Below are 20,014 nucleotides of genomic sequence, written 5' to 3' on the forward strand. Positions count from 1 at the left end.
GTTTTCAACACCAGGTCTTGCACATGCACTGATTGTCCATTCAGCAATTCTGGTAGCGTTTTTGCATGTTTATCGTAATGTTTGCTTCCTACGATTTGTGCTTCTGACAGCTTTTGTCTGACGTCCTCCTGGTCCTGGGGAGGATGTATTTTTGCTGGTAGTGTAGTCTTAAACTTCCTCCCATTCAGCAATTCCGCAGGTGATTTCATGTCTGCTTTCAGTGGTGTTGATCTGAGTGATAGGAGGGCAAGGTCTTGGTCTTCCCCCATCTCACTACTTTTGATAAGAGTTCTCTTGACAGTCTGGATCTGTCTTTCGATGAACCCGTGTCCCCTTGGGAAATGTGGGGATGAGGTTACTATTTTGAACCCATACTTTTCTGCCAGAGCTCTAAATTCACTCGATGTGAACTGGGTTCCATTGTCACAGATTACCTTTTCCGGGATTCCTTGTTCAGCAAACAAGCTCTTTGCAATCCTGGTGGTAGTTGTGGCTCTCAAGTCTTTCATCCTTCTCACAAAAGGAAACTTGGAATAGTAATCTGCCACTATGAGATACCATTCTTGATTGCACATGAAGAGATCTGCCCCAACAGTGTGCCATGGTCTTGACGGTATTTCACTCGGTATCATCTCCTCGTTCTGTTGTGCATTTCTGTATTTCTGGCATATACCACATGCAGAGACCATCTGTTCGATATTTTTGTACATGCCTATCCAGTATACAGCTGATCTGGCTCTCAGCTTGCATTTCTCCATTCCCATGTGGCCTTCATGTATGAGATGGAGAAGTTGTGTCTGCATCGTCTTTGGCACGATGATCCTTGATCCAGCAAGGAGAATACTGTCTTCTACTGCAATATCGTCTTTAATTGTCCAGTATTGACAAATTGTTGCCTGTACCTGCTGGATTCTCTCCGGCCACCCCTGTATTACTTATTGTGTGAGTAGTTGCAATTCCTCATCTTTGCTAGTCTCATCTCTGATTTGACTGAGCTTTGTAGGGGTAACATTCACTAGGTGGTGGATTTTTACTGTTAGGCCCTCCACCTCGTGTTTCTCATATGGTGACAATCGAGACAACGCATCTGCTAGCACCATTTCCTCTCCTGGCTTATATTTAAGCGCGAAGTCATAGCTTTGGAGCCTTAGAAGTAGTCTTTGCAGTCTTGCAGGCGCTTTGCACAGATTCTTCTTATAGATCTGTTCTAATGGACGATGGTCACTCTCTATTGTAAATCGCCTGCCATACAGGTATGTATGGAATTTCTCGCATCCGTACACTACTGCTAATAGTTCTCTTTCTATGTTGGCGTATCTCGTCTCGGCTGACGTCAAGGCCTTTGATGCGAAAGCTATCGGCTTTCCTTCCTGCACCAGAGCTGCCCCTAGTCCTCTGGTAGAAGTGTCTACTTGCAGAGTGACTGGTTTTCTTCTGTCATAATATGACAGACTTGTTTCTTTGCACAACAGTTCTTTAAGTTGTTTGAAATTCCTTTTGTGTGATTCAGACCACTGGTATTCGGCGTCTTCTTTCAATAGCTCTCTGAGATTTGTTGTATGTTCCGACATGTTTGAGATGAAAGAACTCACGTATTGGACCAAGCCGAGGTAACTACTCAGCTCTTTCTTGTCTTTGGGTGGTTTCATTTCCGCAATCGCCGCAATCTTCTCTGGACTTGGCTTGACTCCCTCTGGTGTATAAATCATACCGAAGAATTGGCATTCCTTGACTTTAACTATGCACTTATCTGCATTTAACTTGATGCCAGCCTTCCTGGTACGCTCCATGGCCTCATGTAGGTGCATGTCATGGTCTCTTTCATCTGCTCCATAGATCTGAATATCATCAGCTATTCCTATAGCTCCTTCACAACCTCTGTATGTCTCGTCTACTTTCTGTTGAAAGATATCTTGACTGACCTTTAACCCGAATGGTAGCCTCAGGAATTTGTAACGCCCAAATGGTGTGTTGAATGTTGTCAGTGTTGTTGATTCCTTATCCAACTTCACGTTCCAATATCCATTTCTGGCATCTAGTTTTGAGAAAACTTTGGCTCCTGCCAGTGATGGCGTAATCTCCTCTAGCGTTGGGGTGGGATAGTGGTCCCTCTTTATTGCCTGGTTTAGATCTTTGGGGTCCAAACATATTCTGAGATGCCCGTTTGGCTTTTCTCGTACCACAATTGAGTTTACCCAGCCTGTGGGTTCAGTGACCTTTACGATCACTCCCTTTTTTTCCATCTCCTTTAGCTCTCTTTCAAGCTTTGTCTTCAGCTCGATGGGTACTTTTCGTGGAGCATGGATAACAGGCTTTACCTCTGGATCGATGGTGATGTGGTATTGGAAATCTCCGAAACATCCCACTGTATCATCGAAACATTCCGGATACATGTCTATCAAGTCTTTTTTACTCTTGATTTGTGGACGGTTCTCCAGTGGGGTGTTGCTGTCTATCTTCAGTGGTGTTTCCATCAGCTCATGATGCACTGAGATCAATTTCAACTTCTCGCAGCTGTTTAATCCCAGGATCGCTGGCCCCTCAGTGTTGGTGACATAGAACATGTAGTTGATGTTCTTTCTTTTATATGTCCCTTTGATAAAGGTTATTCCGAGTTGTTCAATCTCACTCCCCCCGTATGCTGTCAGCGTGATATTACTTGCCTTTAAACAACCATTTTTCGGGTAGCCATCTTCTCTCAGGTTTTCGGGAAAGATCTGCTGGTACAGTCTCAATGGGAGAATGTTGCTCTGAGCCCCTGTGTCCAGCTTCAACTTTAAGTTGATGGTTGTGGGCCGACCTTTGACCTTTTTTTTGATTTGGATGATGGTGTGTAATTCTCTCCTCGGAGTATTTTCCGCTCTGGACATCTCGTGAAGCTGTATCTTTATGGTTTTGATGCTTAGTGCATTGTCGTGATCATCATCATCATCCTGCTCATCCATGGCATGCATATTGTGTTTCTTTCTCTGGTTCTGCTGTCCGCCTTTGTTTTTGATGTATGTTCCTTCTTTCTTTGTTCTACACCTCTTTTCCCAGTGGTTTAGTTTGCCACATGCATTGCAGCTTGTTCCATATGCTGGACATTTCCTCTTGTCTGTGTAATCGTGCGGTCTTCCACAATTTCTGCACGTTTCCCCCGTTGTCATGTGCGTGTTTTTGTGTGTTGTACTTTTCTCTCACTGCATCCACTCTGTTGTCCGTCTCAGAAGCCGTCCGCATGTCAGCCATTTGAGAAATCAGCGTTTTCATTTGCTGCTTCATGGCTTCATGAGCTCTCGCAGTATCTATAGCCTCTGTTATTCCGAGTGTTTCTTTTCCTATCAGGGCTTTTTGTACCTCTACATGCGCTGACCCCCATATCAGCTGGTCCACAAGCCTTTCCTCCATTTCCTTAAATTTACACTTGCTGGCTTCATTTCTCAGCCTTGTCAGGAAATTGTCAGCTGTTTCACCGGGTTCCTGTCTTAGGCTCTGGAATTTGTATCTGTGTATACGGTGATTGGATTTAGGCTCTAGATGGTTGCTGAATTTATCAAAAATTGTCGCTGGGTTTTTCTTTTCCTCTTCAGTCAAACTCCAGCTATTATACAAATCTAGGCCTTTTTCTCCTGTCCACAACAGAATGTAACTAACCTTTTCCTCGTTGGTAGTGCCCTTCAGGAAGCTTTTGAATGTAAGCTCACATTTCTGTTTGAACTTGCGGAATGCTTCTACTATATCGTCGGCTTCCCAGTTCATGAGGGGTTGCATTTGCACAGTCAGTGCAGTGGCAGCCGTCATTTTAGTTTCCCGTACGATTCACTTTCAATCACTGCAGACACCGGCACTCACAATCAGCTCATAAAATCACTTTTCGTCTTATTCGTAGTTCGTATAGCAGAATTTGTACTCACTTATACCGCTGCCACCATGTTGTGTCTCCTTGTGTTCTTATATACTATATATATTACAGACACTTTTAGTTCGTGCTTTTTACTTAGCTGTATTCTTGCTTTTGTTACAGTGCTGCCGCATGGTGCGGAGTGATACAAGATGTCCGATGCTGCACTGTGCACTGCCCGTGCACAGTGTGCCACATAGCAATATAACTACACCATACCAAAGTAGTTCCATACCAAAGAAGTTCCATTTAACGATGTGATACTATAACAATGTAACAGCTTCCTTTTCAATTTGCGCGTAGTTTCTTTCACTCTCTGTGAGGGTTCGCAACGCGAACGTGATTGGTTTCTCTTGGCGGTCATCCATTACGTGGCTTATGACAGCTCCCACACCATAGCTAGAAGCATCACACTCCAACTTAAGCTCACGCTCTGTGTCGTAGTGCACAAGTAGACCACTGCTAGAGAGACTTCTCTTACAAGCGTCGTAAGCTTCCTGTTGCGTTTTTGTCCACTTCCACTGGACATCCTTCTTGAGGAGCTTGTGCAATGGAGCCAATATGGTCTCTCTCAGTTTCGCTATCTCTTCCTGCACCTGACTTTTCAACGCATAGGGAGCCGGCCTTGCCTTACAATAAACAGGCATCACATTGGACTTGATGCAGATATGCACGTCATACCCAGTGATGCCCTCATATCTGTCTAAGAACATGCTTTTATATTTGTTCAGCGTTTTGTCGAGTCGCTTCTTTGAAGCATCTACGCTGAAGATGTTTTTCCAGTCTAGTTTCAACTTTCTCAACCAATCTTTGCCCATGATCGTTGGCCTGTTGTAGCTCGCTACAATAATAGGCAGCTTTACTGACTGGTCATTGTGTTGAACTGTACATTCCATTTGTCTACATGTCTCTAGGATTTCTCCGGAGTAGGTTTTTAACTCTATGGTACTCTATGTAAGTGGTATTTGATTAAACTTACTCTCATATGTGTCCTTACTCATGATAGAGCAGTCCGCCGCCATGTCAATACACATATCAATATATTGCTCGTTGATCAAAAGTTTTGTACGGAAGTCTTTCTCATCACTGTTGGTGTTGCCGCTAGTGGCATAGATACTTAGTTCTTCAGCATCAGATGCTTTCACTTCAATATTGTGAATTCCTTCTTTTTATTGTCGCTGCTTTGCCTTGCCACTAGAATGGTTCTTACTTCCTGCTTTCGATCTAGCTCTGCAAGCTATTGAAATATGGCCTTGCTTCTGGCAGTGAAAACACTTCGCATTTCTGTATTGGCAGGTCTGTGGTGAGTGATTTCCATTGCAGCGATAACAATTCACTGACTTGGTCTCACAACTTTAGGTTTGGCGGTGGCTTTGTGACTGTAGACCTCAGCTGCACTAGTCACTTGAGTTGGACGAAGCTCCCTAGCATTCTTAGACACCATCTCCATAGATAGGGCAATTTTGCATGCTATGTCAAATGTTAGGTTCAGAGTGTTCAGTAACTTGGACTGTGTGCGCTCATCCACCAGTCCACACACAAACTTATCTCGCAATGCACGATCCAAAAATGTGCCGAGGTTACAATGCAAAGACAGGTTCTTAGGAGCTACAATGTACTCACTGATGGTTTCACTTTGTTTTTGGTTTCTGGTACCAAACTTACAGCTCGCTGCTATTTCTAATGGCTTTGGGTTGAAATGGTCCTCAAGTTTCTTGACAATGTCTTCAAACGATGCATCCTTCGCTTTCCCTGGGGCGAGTAGGTTTGTCAATGTTCCGTAGACATCTGTCCCGATCTCCATTAGAAAAATTACTTTTTTTCCATTCACAAATTATTTTATTTTGAGCTTGAACATTCTCATCTATGTCTTCGGTTTCAATAATATTACTGGCCTTAAAAAACATCTCCAGCCACTCAATGTAAAAACTGAATGGTTCGCGAGCTCGGTCATACATGCCGAGGCTTCCAATAAATCCCGTAGGCACGGCCATGATTATCCCGATCCAGTCGAACAGTGACTCAGCACACTACCTGTGTACCTGTGAGAATCAACACCACTGTTACTGTAGATACATACATGAAGGCGAAGCACAGACAATTCTGCATCAGCATTAACAGTAAAACATCGCAAAAAATTCAGTTTAGGTGTCACAAATTCACCTTAAACTTTTCCACTCGAAGGCTGAACACTGTGTCCTTCCATGATCCCTAAAAATGGCTTTGGGATTCTATCCTCGTCACCAAAAGTGTAACATATGTGAGTAGAACAAATGAAGGACAGAGACACCATGAGTTGCTAGTCCAGGTGCTTGTTTACTAGGCCAGAGCGAACTGACATGCTCAGACTAAACCATGTGACAAACCACGTGATAATACATTACAGTGTAGGAGTCTAAACTGAGAGGCCATCTCAGGAACAGTATTCAAAGCTTCCAAGGATGAGCATATGGTTTGGGGGCAGTACATTCAGAGTGGTAGCCAATGATATCAGCTGATACAAGCCATTGCTGTGGACCATTGTTAGGTCTCAAGTAGCCATGAGTCCCGTCATATTCCACTGTTTATTGGATCACTTTCATTTTAAAGAACCCCAGATCTAATTGTGTTGCTTTTGCAGATGTAAGTCTATTGATATGATGCTAAATTGAAACTCCCTCTGCTTGTCTCGATTGTCCGTAGCATTCCTTAGAGAAAGGATAAAGGTAGTAGCTTTGCCAATATTTCTGTAAAAATGGCTTCTGCTCAATACCCTGCTTCTTAGATCCCAATGAAAGTGGAATGTGGAATTTATTGGTTGCAAAAAATACTATTCCCAATTATCATCCTGCATTACATTTGCCAGCACGCCATTAGATTTGTAAATAAAATTACCTTCAAAGAGTGTATTTTCCTCCATCCGCTAATTTTAGCAAAAAATAGAATTGAGTATAAAGCAGCGTGTATTAATGCACTATATTCATGTCTACTTTTAGCTGAAATTAGCAACAGGAGAAAAATAAACTCTTAACAATCCTTAGATCGGTTAATACAGAAGCATGTGAAGTACTAGTATTGAATTGTATGGCTGTATGAATGCACTTATAAATGTATTGTCAATGCAGCATGGGAAAAAAATCTTCAGTTTAATCAATGATTTGCATTAATGGCAATGTGGTCAAATACAAGGTATGTTGGTGAAAAGATGCCAAAACCAAAGTATTAAGTTTTGCTATCGTATTAAGTTTAATCGCTGTTTTATAAAGATCAAGATAGAGATTTCAGAATTTCCTACGGTAGGAATGTTTTTTACAGTCTGATGTGTAAGATGTTCCTGTGCTTCTTCTAAGGAAATGTTACTGATATGTAGCGATTGTACGTGTTGGTGTTTGTTATTTTGCTCTCTGTATCTCTGTACATTCATTGTCTCAATAAATTAATATTTACCATATCTTCATGTTTTGGTTTCTTGTATCATTACTTTTTGCTGTCTTCTGTCTTTCTCTCCCTCTGTTCTTGTGGTTGTGCTGTGATTTTACATTACAGTTTAATTTTGCTGTTTTCAGTAACTGAATAAATACCATCAATAGTGTCTGGTTGCTCCTTTAACATTGTGTTGTCAGGAGAGTTGCATTTTAAAGCAGCAGTGTCCTGTTTCATTGACTTATTTATTTGAGATTATAAATCATCACATGTGCCACACATCACGTCCTCTGATATAACTGCCTCTTGTTAAATGATCCAGATACTTATACTGTGTTTTGAATTCTGCAAGTAATATCCTATTACTGCAATTTGTTGCTTTAATTTAGCTCAGTATTCTGAGAAAATTATTTATGTAAAGTTACAATATACAAACTGACAAAGCATTTTCTCAATAAAGTTAGCTTCCGTCCAAAAGAATTATTTTTAGAGAAAGTCAAGTCAATGATTTACATTTTTTTATGTCTTTTAATCACTTTTTTAAAGGTCAATTCTTTGGAAAATTGAGTTGACCATCTCAGGATTTGGCAACCTAAATATGTCCATTGTAAAGGACACTGCAGCTTTAAGATAGCTTCTTCAGTGTCACTATCTATATGTCTACATGAACCATGTGTGTTGAACAGCCACTGTGTTGATGTGCTACAGGTTGTTACAAAGACTGCCATCTGTTTTACTGTCCAATAAGCATGATGAAAATTCAAGTCTATATAATATTCCAATTCAATGTTTTCAGCGGCGTGAAGATCAATGTATTTTAAGCATGTGTATTTTTTTTTTAATTTCAAAATTGACACTACATCAGCCATGCTAGCCTAAAAACAAAAGTGTACAGTATCCAAAGAAAATGAGGCTGTTTTGGTAAAGAGCTACAACTCTTACTGCCTGGTTTGCCCAGTCTTTTTCTTCCCGTGCACTGTCAATGTGCTGTTGCACCTAAAAATTTGCCTTCCATGCATGTTGAAAGCAGCACGCAGACACTAGAAGCTATCTGTAATGTCCCTTGGCCCTTGCTGTATAGTTTGTCCGGGGTCTACATAGTGTTGCCATTAGTCTGGTTTTCAAGTGAAATATTTGTATATTTCCAAAATATAAATCAGATACCAAAGTTTTTTTTTTAAATAGAAGTTCATTTTATCCACTTATTTCTGTATCTTATAAAGTGGATTGTTAATTATGGGCAGTATTACAGTTTTCAAAGTATTTTCATAGATAGCAAGGCAAATTCAAACCATGATCGCATCACTTGCCTTTTGTCACACTTTGTACAATTGGAAGAGTGGCAACCGTGGCTTAATAGAAGGAAAGTGCAGGGACTGGAGGCAAAGCAGCTGTACCTGGTGGGGTCCTGCTTCCCATTAGAATGAATGGAAATTGGAATCGTGTCACTTTACCATTCCTACCCCACATCATCTCACCAGAAGACGGCATATATATTCCAGGCAGCTCCCGGCAGCACGAGTCACTGCTCCTGTGATCAAAACAACCTTTTTAAAGCTACCACCATTGAGCTGGTTGAGAAAGCTGAAGCATTTTAAATAAAGGTTTGTTAAGTAGATTTGAATTTGAAATGTTTAAATTACAGTGCAGGGAGATAAAATCATTTCTGATTGTGACAGCCTATGATGTAAAGAGCTGTAATTTGCTGAATTAGTTGTGCCATTCTTACTGTCCAGAATATTATTTAAAAGCTGTATTTTTCATTAAATATTTAGATCACTGTCTGGACGTATTGTCGGAGGAGTGTGGTGGTTCTTCACTCTGATTATAATTTCCTCCTACACGGCCAATCTTGCTGCTTTCCTGACTGTAGAGCGAATGGTGTCACCTATAGAAAGTGCTGAAGATCTTTCAAAGCAAACTGAAATTGCTTACGGAACACTGGACTCAGGTTCTACAAAAGAATTTTTCAGAGTAAGTCTCCCCATGCCTGACAGGGTTAGGTCATTGCCCATTTCAGTGCGCTATATTAACAACGTAATTCAGTATCCTGTCAGATCAAACACAAAGGGATACACGTGTAGTTGGCTTGGAATGGTAGAAAATGGGAGGTTACAATAATAGCTATAGGCTGAAGTGACCAAATTCTCCATGTTACACAATGGTTCTTGTGCTGCTGGGGGTTGGGGGGAATTGCTGACTGTGGAGATCAGCAGGTCCGAATTGAATAGTAGAGATGTAAGAACGAATGAATATTCTGAAGATTTGTTTGATTACATTTGCAGATTAGGGCGTGTTTATGCAGAACTTAAATAGATGAGGTAGAGGCCATGATAACATTGATTATACTTAATCTGTGGAAGGAACAGGCTTGAATAGATGAAAGATTCTGTTGAGAGAAGCAGGTTGATGGTTCCATTGATCCAGCAATGGATGTGTGCATTTAGGAATATTGTCGCACATTGTTTCATGTCATATTTGCCCTTTTTTTGGTAGCTTTTTTCCTTCCTGATTTGTCTGCCTTTCTTTCATGCTCACTTCTGCGCAGCATCTTTTGTTCATTAAGTGGGAACATTCTGGCAATGGATCTCTTCAGGACTACCTACAGTGCTGTTCTGAGATTGACACGGAAGTGAAATGGAGCGTCCCTTTACAGTGAGCTACTACATTTAGCAGCCTAGGCAGAGACTGACAAAACCTGTTCATACCAATGGCAGCATAAATCAAATAAGGTGGGACTTGCCTACTATTTGTAACACAGGTTCTCAGTCAACTAAGCTGTGCTCTCTGACATTGGTGGAGCGGCAACTGGGGTAGGGGGCCAATTGGCAGTCAGGGGAGCACAACACGTGACCGATTTTTTGACATTTTTAAAAACAAAAAACTTACTGCCGCCGAAGAATCTTGAACGAACCAGCACCGGTATCCAATTTCAGCAAAGGGGCCTAAAACAAGCGTTAGGCCCCTGATTTACATAGGTAAGGATCCTAACAGCTGTTTTAGATGGCCGCCAAGGCTGCTTTAAAAATGGCCTGACCCAATATCGGGTTGACATCTTTCAGGTGTACTTTGGGTGCAGGACTTTAGTTCCTAAAATTGGCCCTCTTTGTACCTGTTTTACACTCATAAAATGGGTACAAAGAGATCCAGTTTCTACCCCATTGAATTCAAAATCCTTGTCCTGTTTACTGATCCCTCCACAACTTTTCCCCATGCACTATATACCTGCCCATACCCTTTGGTCCTCTGTCTCTGGCCACCTGTGCATTCCCTTTCCCTACACTTCACCATCAGTGGCAGATCCTTCAATCCTCTCGGTCATACTCTCTGGGGCTCTTTCCCAAACCCCTCCACCTTGATAATTCTCTCCCTCCTGTAAAAGCCTCCTTGAAATCTTTCTCATTGACCTTGCTTGCAGTCATTGGAGCACAGAAGGAGGTCATTTGGTCCATCGAGTCTGCTCTGGCTCTTTTGAGGAGCAATCCAGTTAGTCCCACTCCCCACCCCACCCCGTCTTTTCCCATATCTCTGCAATTTTTTCTCCTTCAAGTATTTATCTAATTCCCTTTTAAAAACTACTGTTGAATCTGTTTCCACCACCCTATCAGACCGTGCATTCCAAATCCTAACCATTCATTGCGTAACTTTTTTTTCCTCATGTCACCTCTGGTTCTTTTGCCAGTCACCTTAAATCTCTGTCCTCTGGTTATTGACCCTTCAGCCATTGGAAACAGTTTCTCTTTATTTACTCTATCTAAACCCTTCATGATTTTAAACACTTCTATCAAATCTTCACTTAGCCTTCTCTGCTCGAAGAAGAACAACCACAGTCATCTCTCCGAACTCTTCAGTTACTGCACAGCATCCATTGCTGCTCTGCTAAGTGCCTTGGGATGTTTACTATGTGAATGGAACTAGATAAATGCAAGTTGTTGTTGCTGATTCCAGTTTCTCTTTTTCAGAGATCAAAAATAGCAATATATGAGAAAATGTGGGCCTACATGAAATCTGCAGAACCTTCTGTTTTCACCAAGACCACAGCTGAGGGTGTCGCTCGGGTCCGCAAATCCAAGGGCAAGTTCGCTTTCCTTCTGGAGTCCACAATGAATGAATATATTGAGCAGAGGAAACCGTGTGACACGATGAAAGTGGGAGGCAACCTGGATTCCAAAGGATATGGAGTGGCAACGCCTAAGAACTCCCCATTAAGGTGGGTGGGATAGTATAACAATATGTCATTGTGTTGTTATAGTATTCCACCTACCCTGATGTCCCTTGTATTTCTTTTGTCTTGTGTGACTATGGTATGTGCATGATTTCATTCCACATCTTTGAGGAGTACGCAGGTAAAGAATGTTCCACTATTAAAAAGAGATCATCTGTACTTTCCTTAGTGGCACTAAAAGCTGTTGGGGGAGGGAACAAAACAATTCCACTTTCGTACTTTTACAACATAGACGCTTTTCTGACTCAACAAATAAAGTGTGCATGAATTTTAATGTAGGCATCAAGAACTGCACAGCAAAAAACTTCACTTTCTATTCTAGTTATGCAAAATTTAGCAAGATACTAAATAGAAAGAAAGAAAAAACTTGCGTTTATATAGTACCTTATCATGTCCTCACGATGCGTCAAGGTGCTATACTGCCAATGGATTATTATAAACACCAGTCCCTGCTGTAATGTAGGCCAATACAGTATTTTAGAGTATCCAGTGGTAAAGAAGCATTTTTTTAATTACTTTTTGTAGCAGCACCAACCATAAATAATCACACATAAGCATGTTTCTTATCTTCATTTTAAAGCTTTGCAATATCCAGTACGTAGTAGATTATTCTGTGATGCTGGGCTCCAGATGAGTAACCGCATTCAAAGGGAATGCAGGTCAGAGAATCAAGGCTACAGTGCTGTAGTTGTATCTTTAACCCGCATTCCCGTCTGGTGTGACTCCCAATGAGAGCGCAAGATCACAGAATTACCCCTCTTGTGTTCTTCTAATATAAGCATTCACTCCCCAACCACTAACAGGTATTTGTTCTCATAACTAGTAATGTTCAAATGCCTGAGATCTTGGGCATTGTTTGATGTAACCACTTTTTTGTACCACAGTTTTTGTGTTATTACTTCCATTCCTCTTAAGTCTTGTGTATTAGGTGAGATAAGAACAGGTTGTGACCATAACAGAGACGGGTGTCTCACAAATTTGCAATACTGATTCCTGAGCCTAGAAAGTCCTAGACAAATTGTACTGGAGTGGCAATGAATGGACAAGCCTGAACTTTCCCATAGACTAATGCAGTAATACTTATATAGTTTGAAGACCAAATGCAACTTATCTCCCCCTCACCTGTCACCATTGCCAAATTTGCTCGTTCATTTTTTTATTCGATGTGGGTAATGCTGGCAAGACTGCATTTATTGTCCATCCCTAGTTATCCTGTGAAAGTGGTAGTGGGCCTTCCCCTTGAACCACTGCAGTGCCAGTGGTGATGGTGCTTCCCCCATAGGAGTTAGGTAGGGAATTCCAGGATATTAAGCCAGCGACACTGAAGGAACAGCGATATGTCCAAATCAGGATGGTTTGTAACTTGGAGGGGAACTTGGAGGTGATGGTGCTTATATGACATTGCTGCTCTTTTCCTTCTTGATGGTAGAGGTCAAAGGGCAAAGGGAAAGGAGTTGCTGCAGTGCATCCTTTAGATCATACTGCAGCCACAATTTGCCAGTAATGAAAGGGGTAGATATTGAACCTGATGACAGGGGCACCAATCAAGAAAAATACCCTGTTATCTCCAGGGTTCTAATTTGGTTGTGGGATATTCTTTGACTATTAAGAATGAAGTTATACCAACACCTTTAACACAAGTGGAATGGTCATTTGATAATTCTCAATTGCAGCAATATGGAGGTTAGATACATCCTGCCACTCTGTGGTATAGTGCTGATGCATTTCCGACACTGACCCTTAAACAAAACACTGGTTGGGTTTGTAGCCTACATTATTGAGCAACACCAGAGTAATGCATTCTCCAACAACCCAGGACGATGTGATAGTTAATTCCGTATTTGAACTAAATGAGATGGACTTTCTTTGCAGCCTGACAAATGGATCTTTGCCATTTGCCAATTAATATTGATCTTCAGTGGATCACTAGAAGGCGGATGAGAATCACCCTCTCATTTCCCCCCTCTCCCTATGGGGAAGCACCTCAATGAAAGCACGATTGAAGTCAAGAACTCATATATTGGAAAATCATTGCCACATCCTGTATCCTACCACGCTGTGGGATCGAGCATTGGCAGATCCAGAGAACTATTCTGCTATGTTACCTGGTACATACTCTTATTTAAAAGATCCAGTTCATTTAGGAAACACTCTGCATAAAATATATTTTATTCTGTACATTTTCTAGCTATACGGAAGGTCATTTTTGCTGATATTATTTCAAAAAGTATAAAGGAAATTCATTACTCAAAGGGTAAAGGGACATCCAACAGCTTGGAAAGAATATTAGTCATTGCCTGCACTGTGCCAATAAGAGCATAATAGAAATGTCCTTTTCAATAACGTTTCAGCACCTTTCTAAAGTCATTTCAGAAGCATTTACTGGTATATTCCAATGTGCAGAAATTTTAAAGCAATACTATTTATTGGACTGACCTAGTCCATTAGGCCTTAACACTTCTGTACATAGCTCTAGGACTACATATCCAAAGATAATAATTTTATCATTTGTCATTTCAAGATCCTATCCTGTAGCTTGTGTAACAGGCCATGATCATCTGCAGATTAGGTTCACCAACAGTGCAGCAACTACTCTACCATGCTTGACAGACAAGGGCTTTTTGTCTAGGGAACAGGGTCAATCTGTGGAGCTGTAAGAGCTTCTCTGTGAGAACAAGGCAGACTGGGTGAAAATAACTTGATGGCTAAGAGAGTTATATAATGTTTTGATATTATAGAAGGAATAGCTAGCAAAATAAAATGCTATTTTCAGAAGTATATAAACAGGGTATTGCTAGCAGTAGATTCGCTTTAATAGCTGTTCAGTCAGTATGAGCGGTTAAAGCATTAAAGTTTATGCTGCATTTTGATGAAGAGCTTCCTACTGTATATTATACTTCTGATTCATCATGTTTTGTTGCAGGGATGTCACTCTGCATTACTTCATTGGGTGTGATGATTCTTTTCATAGATACATTTCAAGACATCTTGAAAAGTTTTAATTGTGCAACGAATGTGTTGCCATTTATATTCATTTTGCTGGATCCCTTGACTTGTTTTATCTGGAGCGTATAGTCCTAAATAGGGATGAGACAGTAAACTATAATAAAACACGAGCAGGACAGTGTCACTTTAGAATGTTACAATTTCATGAGCAGGGCATTATGCAAATCCTAAGATTTAGGATTACAGCTATAAACTTAGAGACGGAGGTTAGAAAACATTTTTTGAAGCAAGAAGGTATTAGATTATGGAATGCATTACCGTAAGTGGCTGTTGAAGCTGAGTCAATCACAACTTTTAAGGGGGTATCAAATAAACACCGAAAGAAGAACAATTTTGAGGGGCCGGGAAAGAGCAGGGAAATGGGATTAGAATGGAAGCTCCAATATAGACCTAGTACCTCCACAAGCACAATGGGACAAATGGCTTCCATTTACGCTGAAATTGCCATAATTCTAACAATTCAAAAGACAAATTTTTTATCACTTACTGAATTTCTTCTGCTTTCCGTTTGGTTTCTATCCTTTAATTATTCATGTGTTTTTCTACCATGCAGTAGCAGCATTTACTGTATATATTTTGCTAACTCCTAAACAACCTTCTCAATGGACATGTTGGGGGTAATTTTAACTTTTGCCGATAATGTTAAACAAGTGATATTGGATCAGCTGCCTGTTATAGATTCTGCCCATTATAGATCCTGCCTGATTTTCCCTTCCATTGAAGTCAATAGAAAGGAAAATTGGCAGGGTGTATATGGGCGACTGATTCGATATTACCCGTTTTATATTGCTAAAAGTTAAAATGACCCGCATTGGCTTTGCAGCAAGAGGACCCATAGTGTAGAACCTCATTATATTGAACAGTTTGTAAAGCACAGCTTGTCAAAACATGATGGCGGAATCAAAGGTGCGAATGATAATGAAGCTGTTATGTAGCATGGAACAGAAGAGATTACTATTTGTCCTCATCCGTCTCAATTTTTAACAGCTGTGCACTTTCTTACAAGTATGTTTTATCGTTTCAAGAAATGCTGTTAACCTCGCAGTTTTAAAACTGAATGAACAAGGACTCTTGGACAAATTGAAAAACAAATGGTGGTACGACAAAGGAGAGTGTGGCAGCGGGGGAGGTGACTCCAAGGTTAGCCTCAATGTCACCACAAGCGGGTAACAGTATACTCGTAATGGGTGCGTCTGCTAGAGTATGAAATGAGCTCTACAATAACCATCAATGTTGCACAACAGCAGCAGCTAACAAGTCCTGAGAAGAATTTTATTCTTTTTAACAAAATAGCAAGATGACGCAAATACTGTAAAAACACAAATATTTGCCTCCTCTCCAACACAGTATAATTCTGTAAATGAGATATATATATATAATATAAATATTGCTTTACATTTAATAGTCCACCGGGTTATTTAACTTAGATAAGTTTTTAAACTTGAAAGCGACTTTTAAAGTTTTCTTGCCAATATTTCTGGTTTCACAGTATTTGCACTTGCTTTTATTTAAATATTCTCCTAGCAGTATGTGCCTATTACCTAAAGTGATATAGCAGGTCCCAGTTGTATGTCTGTTTCTGTACTTAGGGTCAATGTAGCATACACCTGCTGGGGCTTTGCTTTGTCACTTTGTAAGTAAATTCTGTGTGGCTTTAACTGAATAACATAAAATAACATATATAATGTTATTTATGTTATTTTCCACGTGAAGAGTTCCCGTAAACCTTGCAGTTTTGAAACTCAGTGAGCAAGGCATCTTAGACAAGCTGAAAAACAAATGGTGGTACGATAAAGGTGAATGTGGAGCCAAGGACTCTGGAAGTAAGGTCAGTCGCTGCAGCTTGGGACCTACTGTTGTCTTCTCAGAACAGTTTAGGAGTCTAAATACAGAATTATATATATGATAGTTAAATGCTGTACATTGCTATATTCAGCATCAGTATGTTGCAATAAAGCACTGATTTTATTACTGTATAATCACATAATGGAAATATCTCAAATCACTTCATAAATTAAGACATACTTAGTCACGAATAGGGCTGAAAATAAAATTCACTGCAGTTGAAAATTGGGACACATAGTATGTGGCAGCAATTATCAATGATCATTACTGATCGTTCTGGTACATTAGGATTAACCTGGTACACTTTAAGAAGCAATAAATAAATGACACATAGAATAACTCTGTTCAGGAATAAAGAATTTGGCCAGGCATGGCTTTGGCCTTTAACTGTAACAATCAGTCAACTTTATAGTTGAATGAATTACATGAAACACGGACTGAACTATTGGCCCTCTTTTGTCTGTTCGTTAGAAAAGAAAGACTGTATTTATGTAACACCTTATCATATCACTCAGAAATGTCCCAAAGCACTTCACATACAATAAATTACTTTGAAGGTATAGTGCCTGTAATTATGTAGGCAAACCTTGCAGTCATTTTGCACATAGCAAGATCTAACAAACAGAATAACATAAATAATCAGTTAATTTGTGGTTGAGGGCGAAATGTTGGCCAGAAAATCTCCCTTTGAATGCTGCCATAAATCTTTAGCATTCAACTAAAAAAGCAAATGGGTTATTATTCAAAGGGAAGCACTTCCTCAGTACTGCATAATAGCTCACTGGGAAAGTTTCACAAAACCTTAGGCAGTAATCTGGTGAAATCAATGGGATGAAAATTGGGAAGGTTCTACAACGGGCCAGCAATCCACTCCGCTAGACTACGCCCAGGCACTAAAGGTGAAAATTCCCCCCAAAGACATTCAGACCCGTTAATATGGCTACTTTCTATGCTACATTAACGTGCTGCATTGAATGAGCCTCGCAGACAACAAAGTGTATCTAGATTAGCCATGTTTATGCTCTTTCCCCCAACCTTGTTCTACCAACCTCTTGTTGAAAAAGCTATTCTTGCCTTTCTATTTCTGACATACAATAGTAACAGTATACACCCATAAGAACACAAAATGTCATTGCAGCATTCAACATCTTCAGAGACATACTTGCATTGTTGAGGAAACTTCTTTGGTCACCTGCCTGCTACATTTAAAATGATCCTTGAATATTAATATTCTTATTCCGTCCCCAATGATTACCAATGCACTCTTCATATTCACGTGATATTTTAAAGGACAAAGTTTCATATAAAGAGCTAAAAGATGGCCTATATTTTAATATCATGATTTATCTTTATTTGGGACATGTTAATAGCAGCAAATCTTTTATCAGATTGTGTTCTTAGCTATTTAGTTGTGTATGTAAAATAATATACACACTTTAGTAAATGCAAGTCATTTAATCTGTTTGTTCAGGGAATTGTTTGCTTTACGTATAGGTTATAGTGTTACTACTGTATTGTCCTGTCTTTGTTACATGAACACTCTCTACAGAGGTCTAATCGCTTTGCCTTGTTTCTTCTTAGGACAAGACGAGCGCTTTGAGCCTTAGCAACGTAGCTGGAGTCTTCTATATTCTAGTTGGAGGCCTTGGTTTGGCAATGCTGGTGGCTTTGGTAGAATTCTGTTACAAGTCCAGGGCAGAGGCGAAGAGAATGAAGGTGGCAAAGAGTACACAGAATTTTAATCCAACTTCCTCGCAGAATACGCAGAATTTAGCAACATATAGAGAAGGTTACAACGTATATGGAACCGAAAGTGTTAAAATTTAGGGGTAGGATTTAGGGCCTAATAAAGTGGGTGGTGCATTTGTAATGAAGTGTTGTGGTATGATGTCTAGTGGTACCGCTTGCTTACATATTGAGCTATGGCCATAATAGAAATACTTAAGAGGATGTTCTGCTGCTTATTTCTTAGCTGAGAATGACTTTTTGGTGTTTATCGTATTTTGTTGTTGCTTTTATCAGAATAAGGTCATATAGTAATAGTATTTTTTTTTCAATCCAGCTGACTTTTTCGGAAGCTATGAGAAACAAGGCCAGATTATCCATAACTGGGAGCGTCGGAGAAAACGGCCGTGTATTGACTCCAGACTGCTCGAAGGCCGTGCACACTGTTCCTACCATTAGACAGAATCCAGGATTGGCTATAGTAGCATCGGATCTACCATAAAAACCAAATACTATTTGAGTGCCTTAAAAAATATACAGAACGGTCTCAGTGACTAATGGTAATGCAGCACAGACTGTGACAACATTGCAAGAATCCTCACTGAATGTGAAGAGAAAAAGTAGGGTGGGGGAGAACTCACTTGAAACAGATCACCATCAGGAGAAAGTGTGCATGAGCTCTGTTTAAAACAGCCCAATTCTGATTTGATATCAGGAAAATTCTGTCAAGGTTGCAGAACAAAGCAATTAAAAACTTCTGAAGAAATACATGCCAATAAGGAATTGAAATCATTACTAGTAGAAATTCAGATGTGAAGGACCCATTGCTAGAAGAAATCACACTTGGCTTTTGTCTTGAGACACATTATGAAAATAGCAGTCAATGAACATATTAGCCTGCGTCTAAATTTCAGAATATCCATAGAGTAAAGGGGAATGAACCACTTATACTGGAAAACAAAACCACCGAACCACGGAGGGAAATAATAAATATGTAAAATTTGTGAAAATTTTACTGCAAATGTTATCTTTTCTTTAAAAAGGGAAGACTTTTTTTCTTTGAAAAGGAACAAAATAAAATGCTTGCTTTTTAATGAAAGTATGTTAATGAGAAAAAAAACAGTAGTGAAAAATAAAATTCTTTTTTTAACCATTTAGGGAAGATTCCATTGCAATATAGGAAAATTAATGCCACATCTTATTAACGTATAAAAATACTTTTGTAATGAATAAATGCATTGTCTTCTTGTTTGCTGTTTTCATTTCATTCACTAAAATTATTGCATCATTAAACTGCCACAGTCTGCATCTGTCTAACTTGAAGGGGAATGTTAGTTTACACCTCAGTCTACAATGTATAGTCAAAACAAAATATTGTACTGTGTAATAAATTGTGCTTTTTTGTACCCACTAAAATGAATAAAACCGAATAATTCTTATGATATTTATTTGAATGTAAGATTAGTAATATGCATACTTGATAGGCACTTTGTATGGAACTATGTACTTGTTATTTGAAAGTTTTATGACCTTCAAATACTTGAATGTACGATTAAGAGTAACATTATCTGGAATGCACTACCTAAGAGGGTAGTAGAAGCAAATTCAATAGTAACTTTCAAAAGGGAATTGGATAAACACTTGAAGGGGAAAAAAATTGCAGGGCTATGGGGAAAGAGCAGGGGAGTGGGACTAATTGGATAGCTCAACTGATACAGGCAAGATGGCCAAATGGCTGCCTTCTGTGCTGTAAGGTTCTATGGTTCTATGATAACGTATTTGAAAAACAATAATCATGGGCAGCACGGTGGCATAGTGGTTAGCACTGTTGTCTCACAGCGCCGGGGACCCGGGTTCGAATCCGGCCTCGGGTGACTGTGTGGAGTTTGCACATTCTCCCCGTGTTTGCGTGGGTTTCCTCCGGGTGC

General features: G+C 39.9%; 1 protein-coding gene across 6 annotated transcripts in view; it reads left to right on the forward strand.

Moving 5' to 3' along the window:
- Positions 1–19,530, forward strand: part of LOC147111808 (glutamate receptor 4) — a 235,621-nt gene extending 216,091 nt beyond the window's left edge. For 2 of the 6 annotated variants that reach the window (XM_085999061.1, XM_085999066.1), the window contains 5 exons: positions 9,061–9,259; positions 11,248–11,495; positions 15,542–15,656; positions 17,943–18,077; positions 18,424–19,530. In XM_085999061.1, the coding sequence (XP_085855187.1) occupies positions 9,061–9,259; positions 11,248–11,495; positions 15,542–15,656; positions 17,943–18,077; positions 18,424–18,588 (862 nt within the window). In that variant the 3' untranslated portion in view covers positions 18,589–19,530. Of the gene's footprint in view, positions 1–9,060; positions 9,260–11,247; positions 11,496–15,541; positions 15,657–16,229; positions 16,345–17,942; positions 18,191–18,423 lie in introns of those variants that run through there. The other 4 variants (XM_085999067.1, XM_085999062.1, XM_085999064.1 and 1 more) reach the window with 4 other exon arrangements.
- The last annotated feature ends 484 nt before the right edge of the window (positions 19,531–20,014 follow it).

The sequence above is a fragment of the Somniosus microcephalus genome, chromosome 10 (assembly GCF_052327205.1).
Source record: "Somniosus microcephalus isolate GS21.2 chromosome 10, FLI_Smic_1.0, whole genome shotgun sequence".
Taxonomy (NCBI): domain Eukaryota; kingdom Metazoa; phylum Chordata; class Chondrichthyes; order Squaliformes; family Somniosidae; genus Somniosus; species Somniosus microcephalus.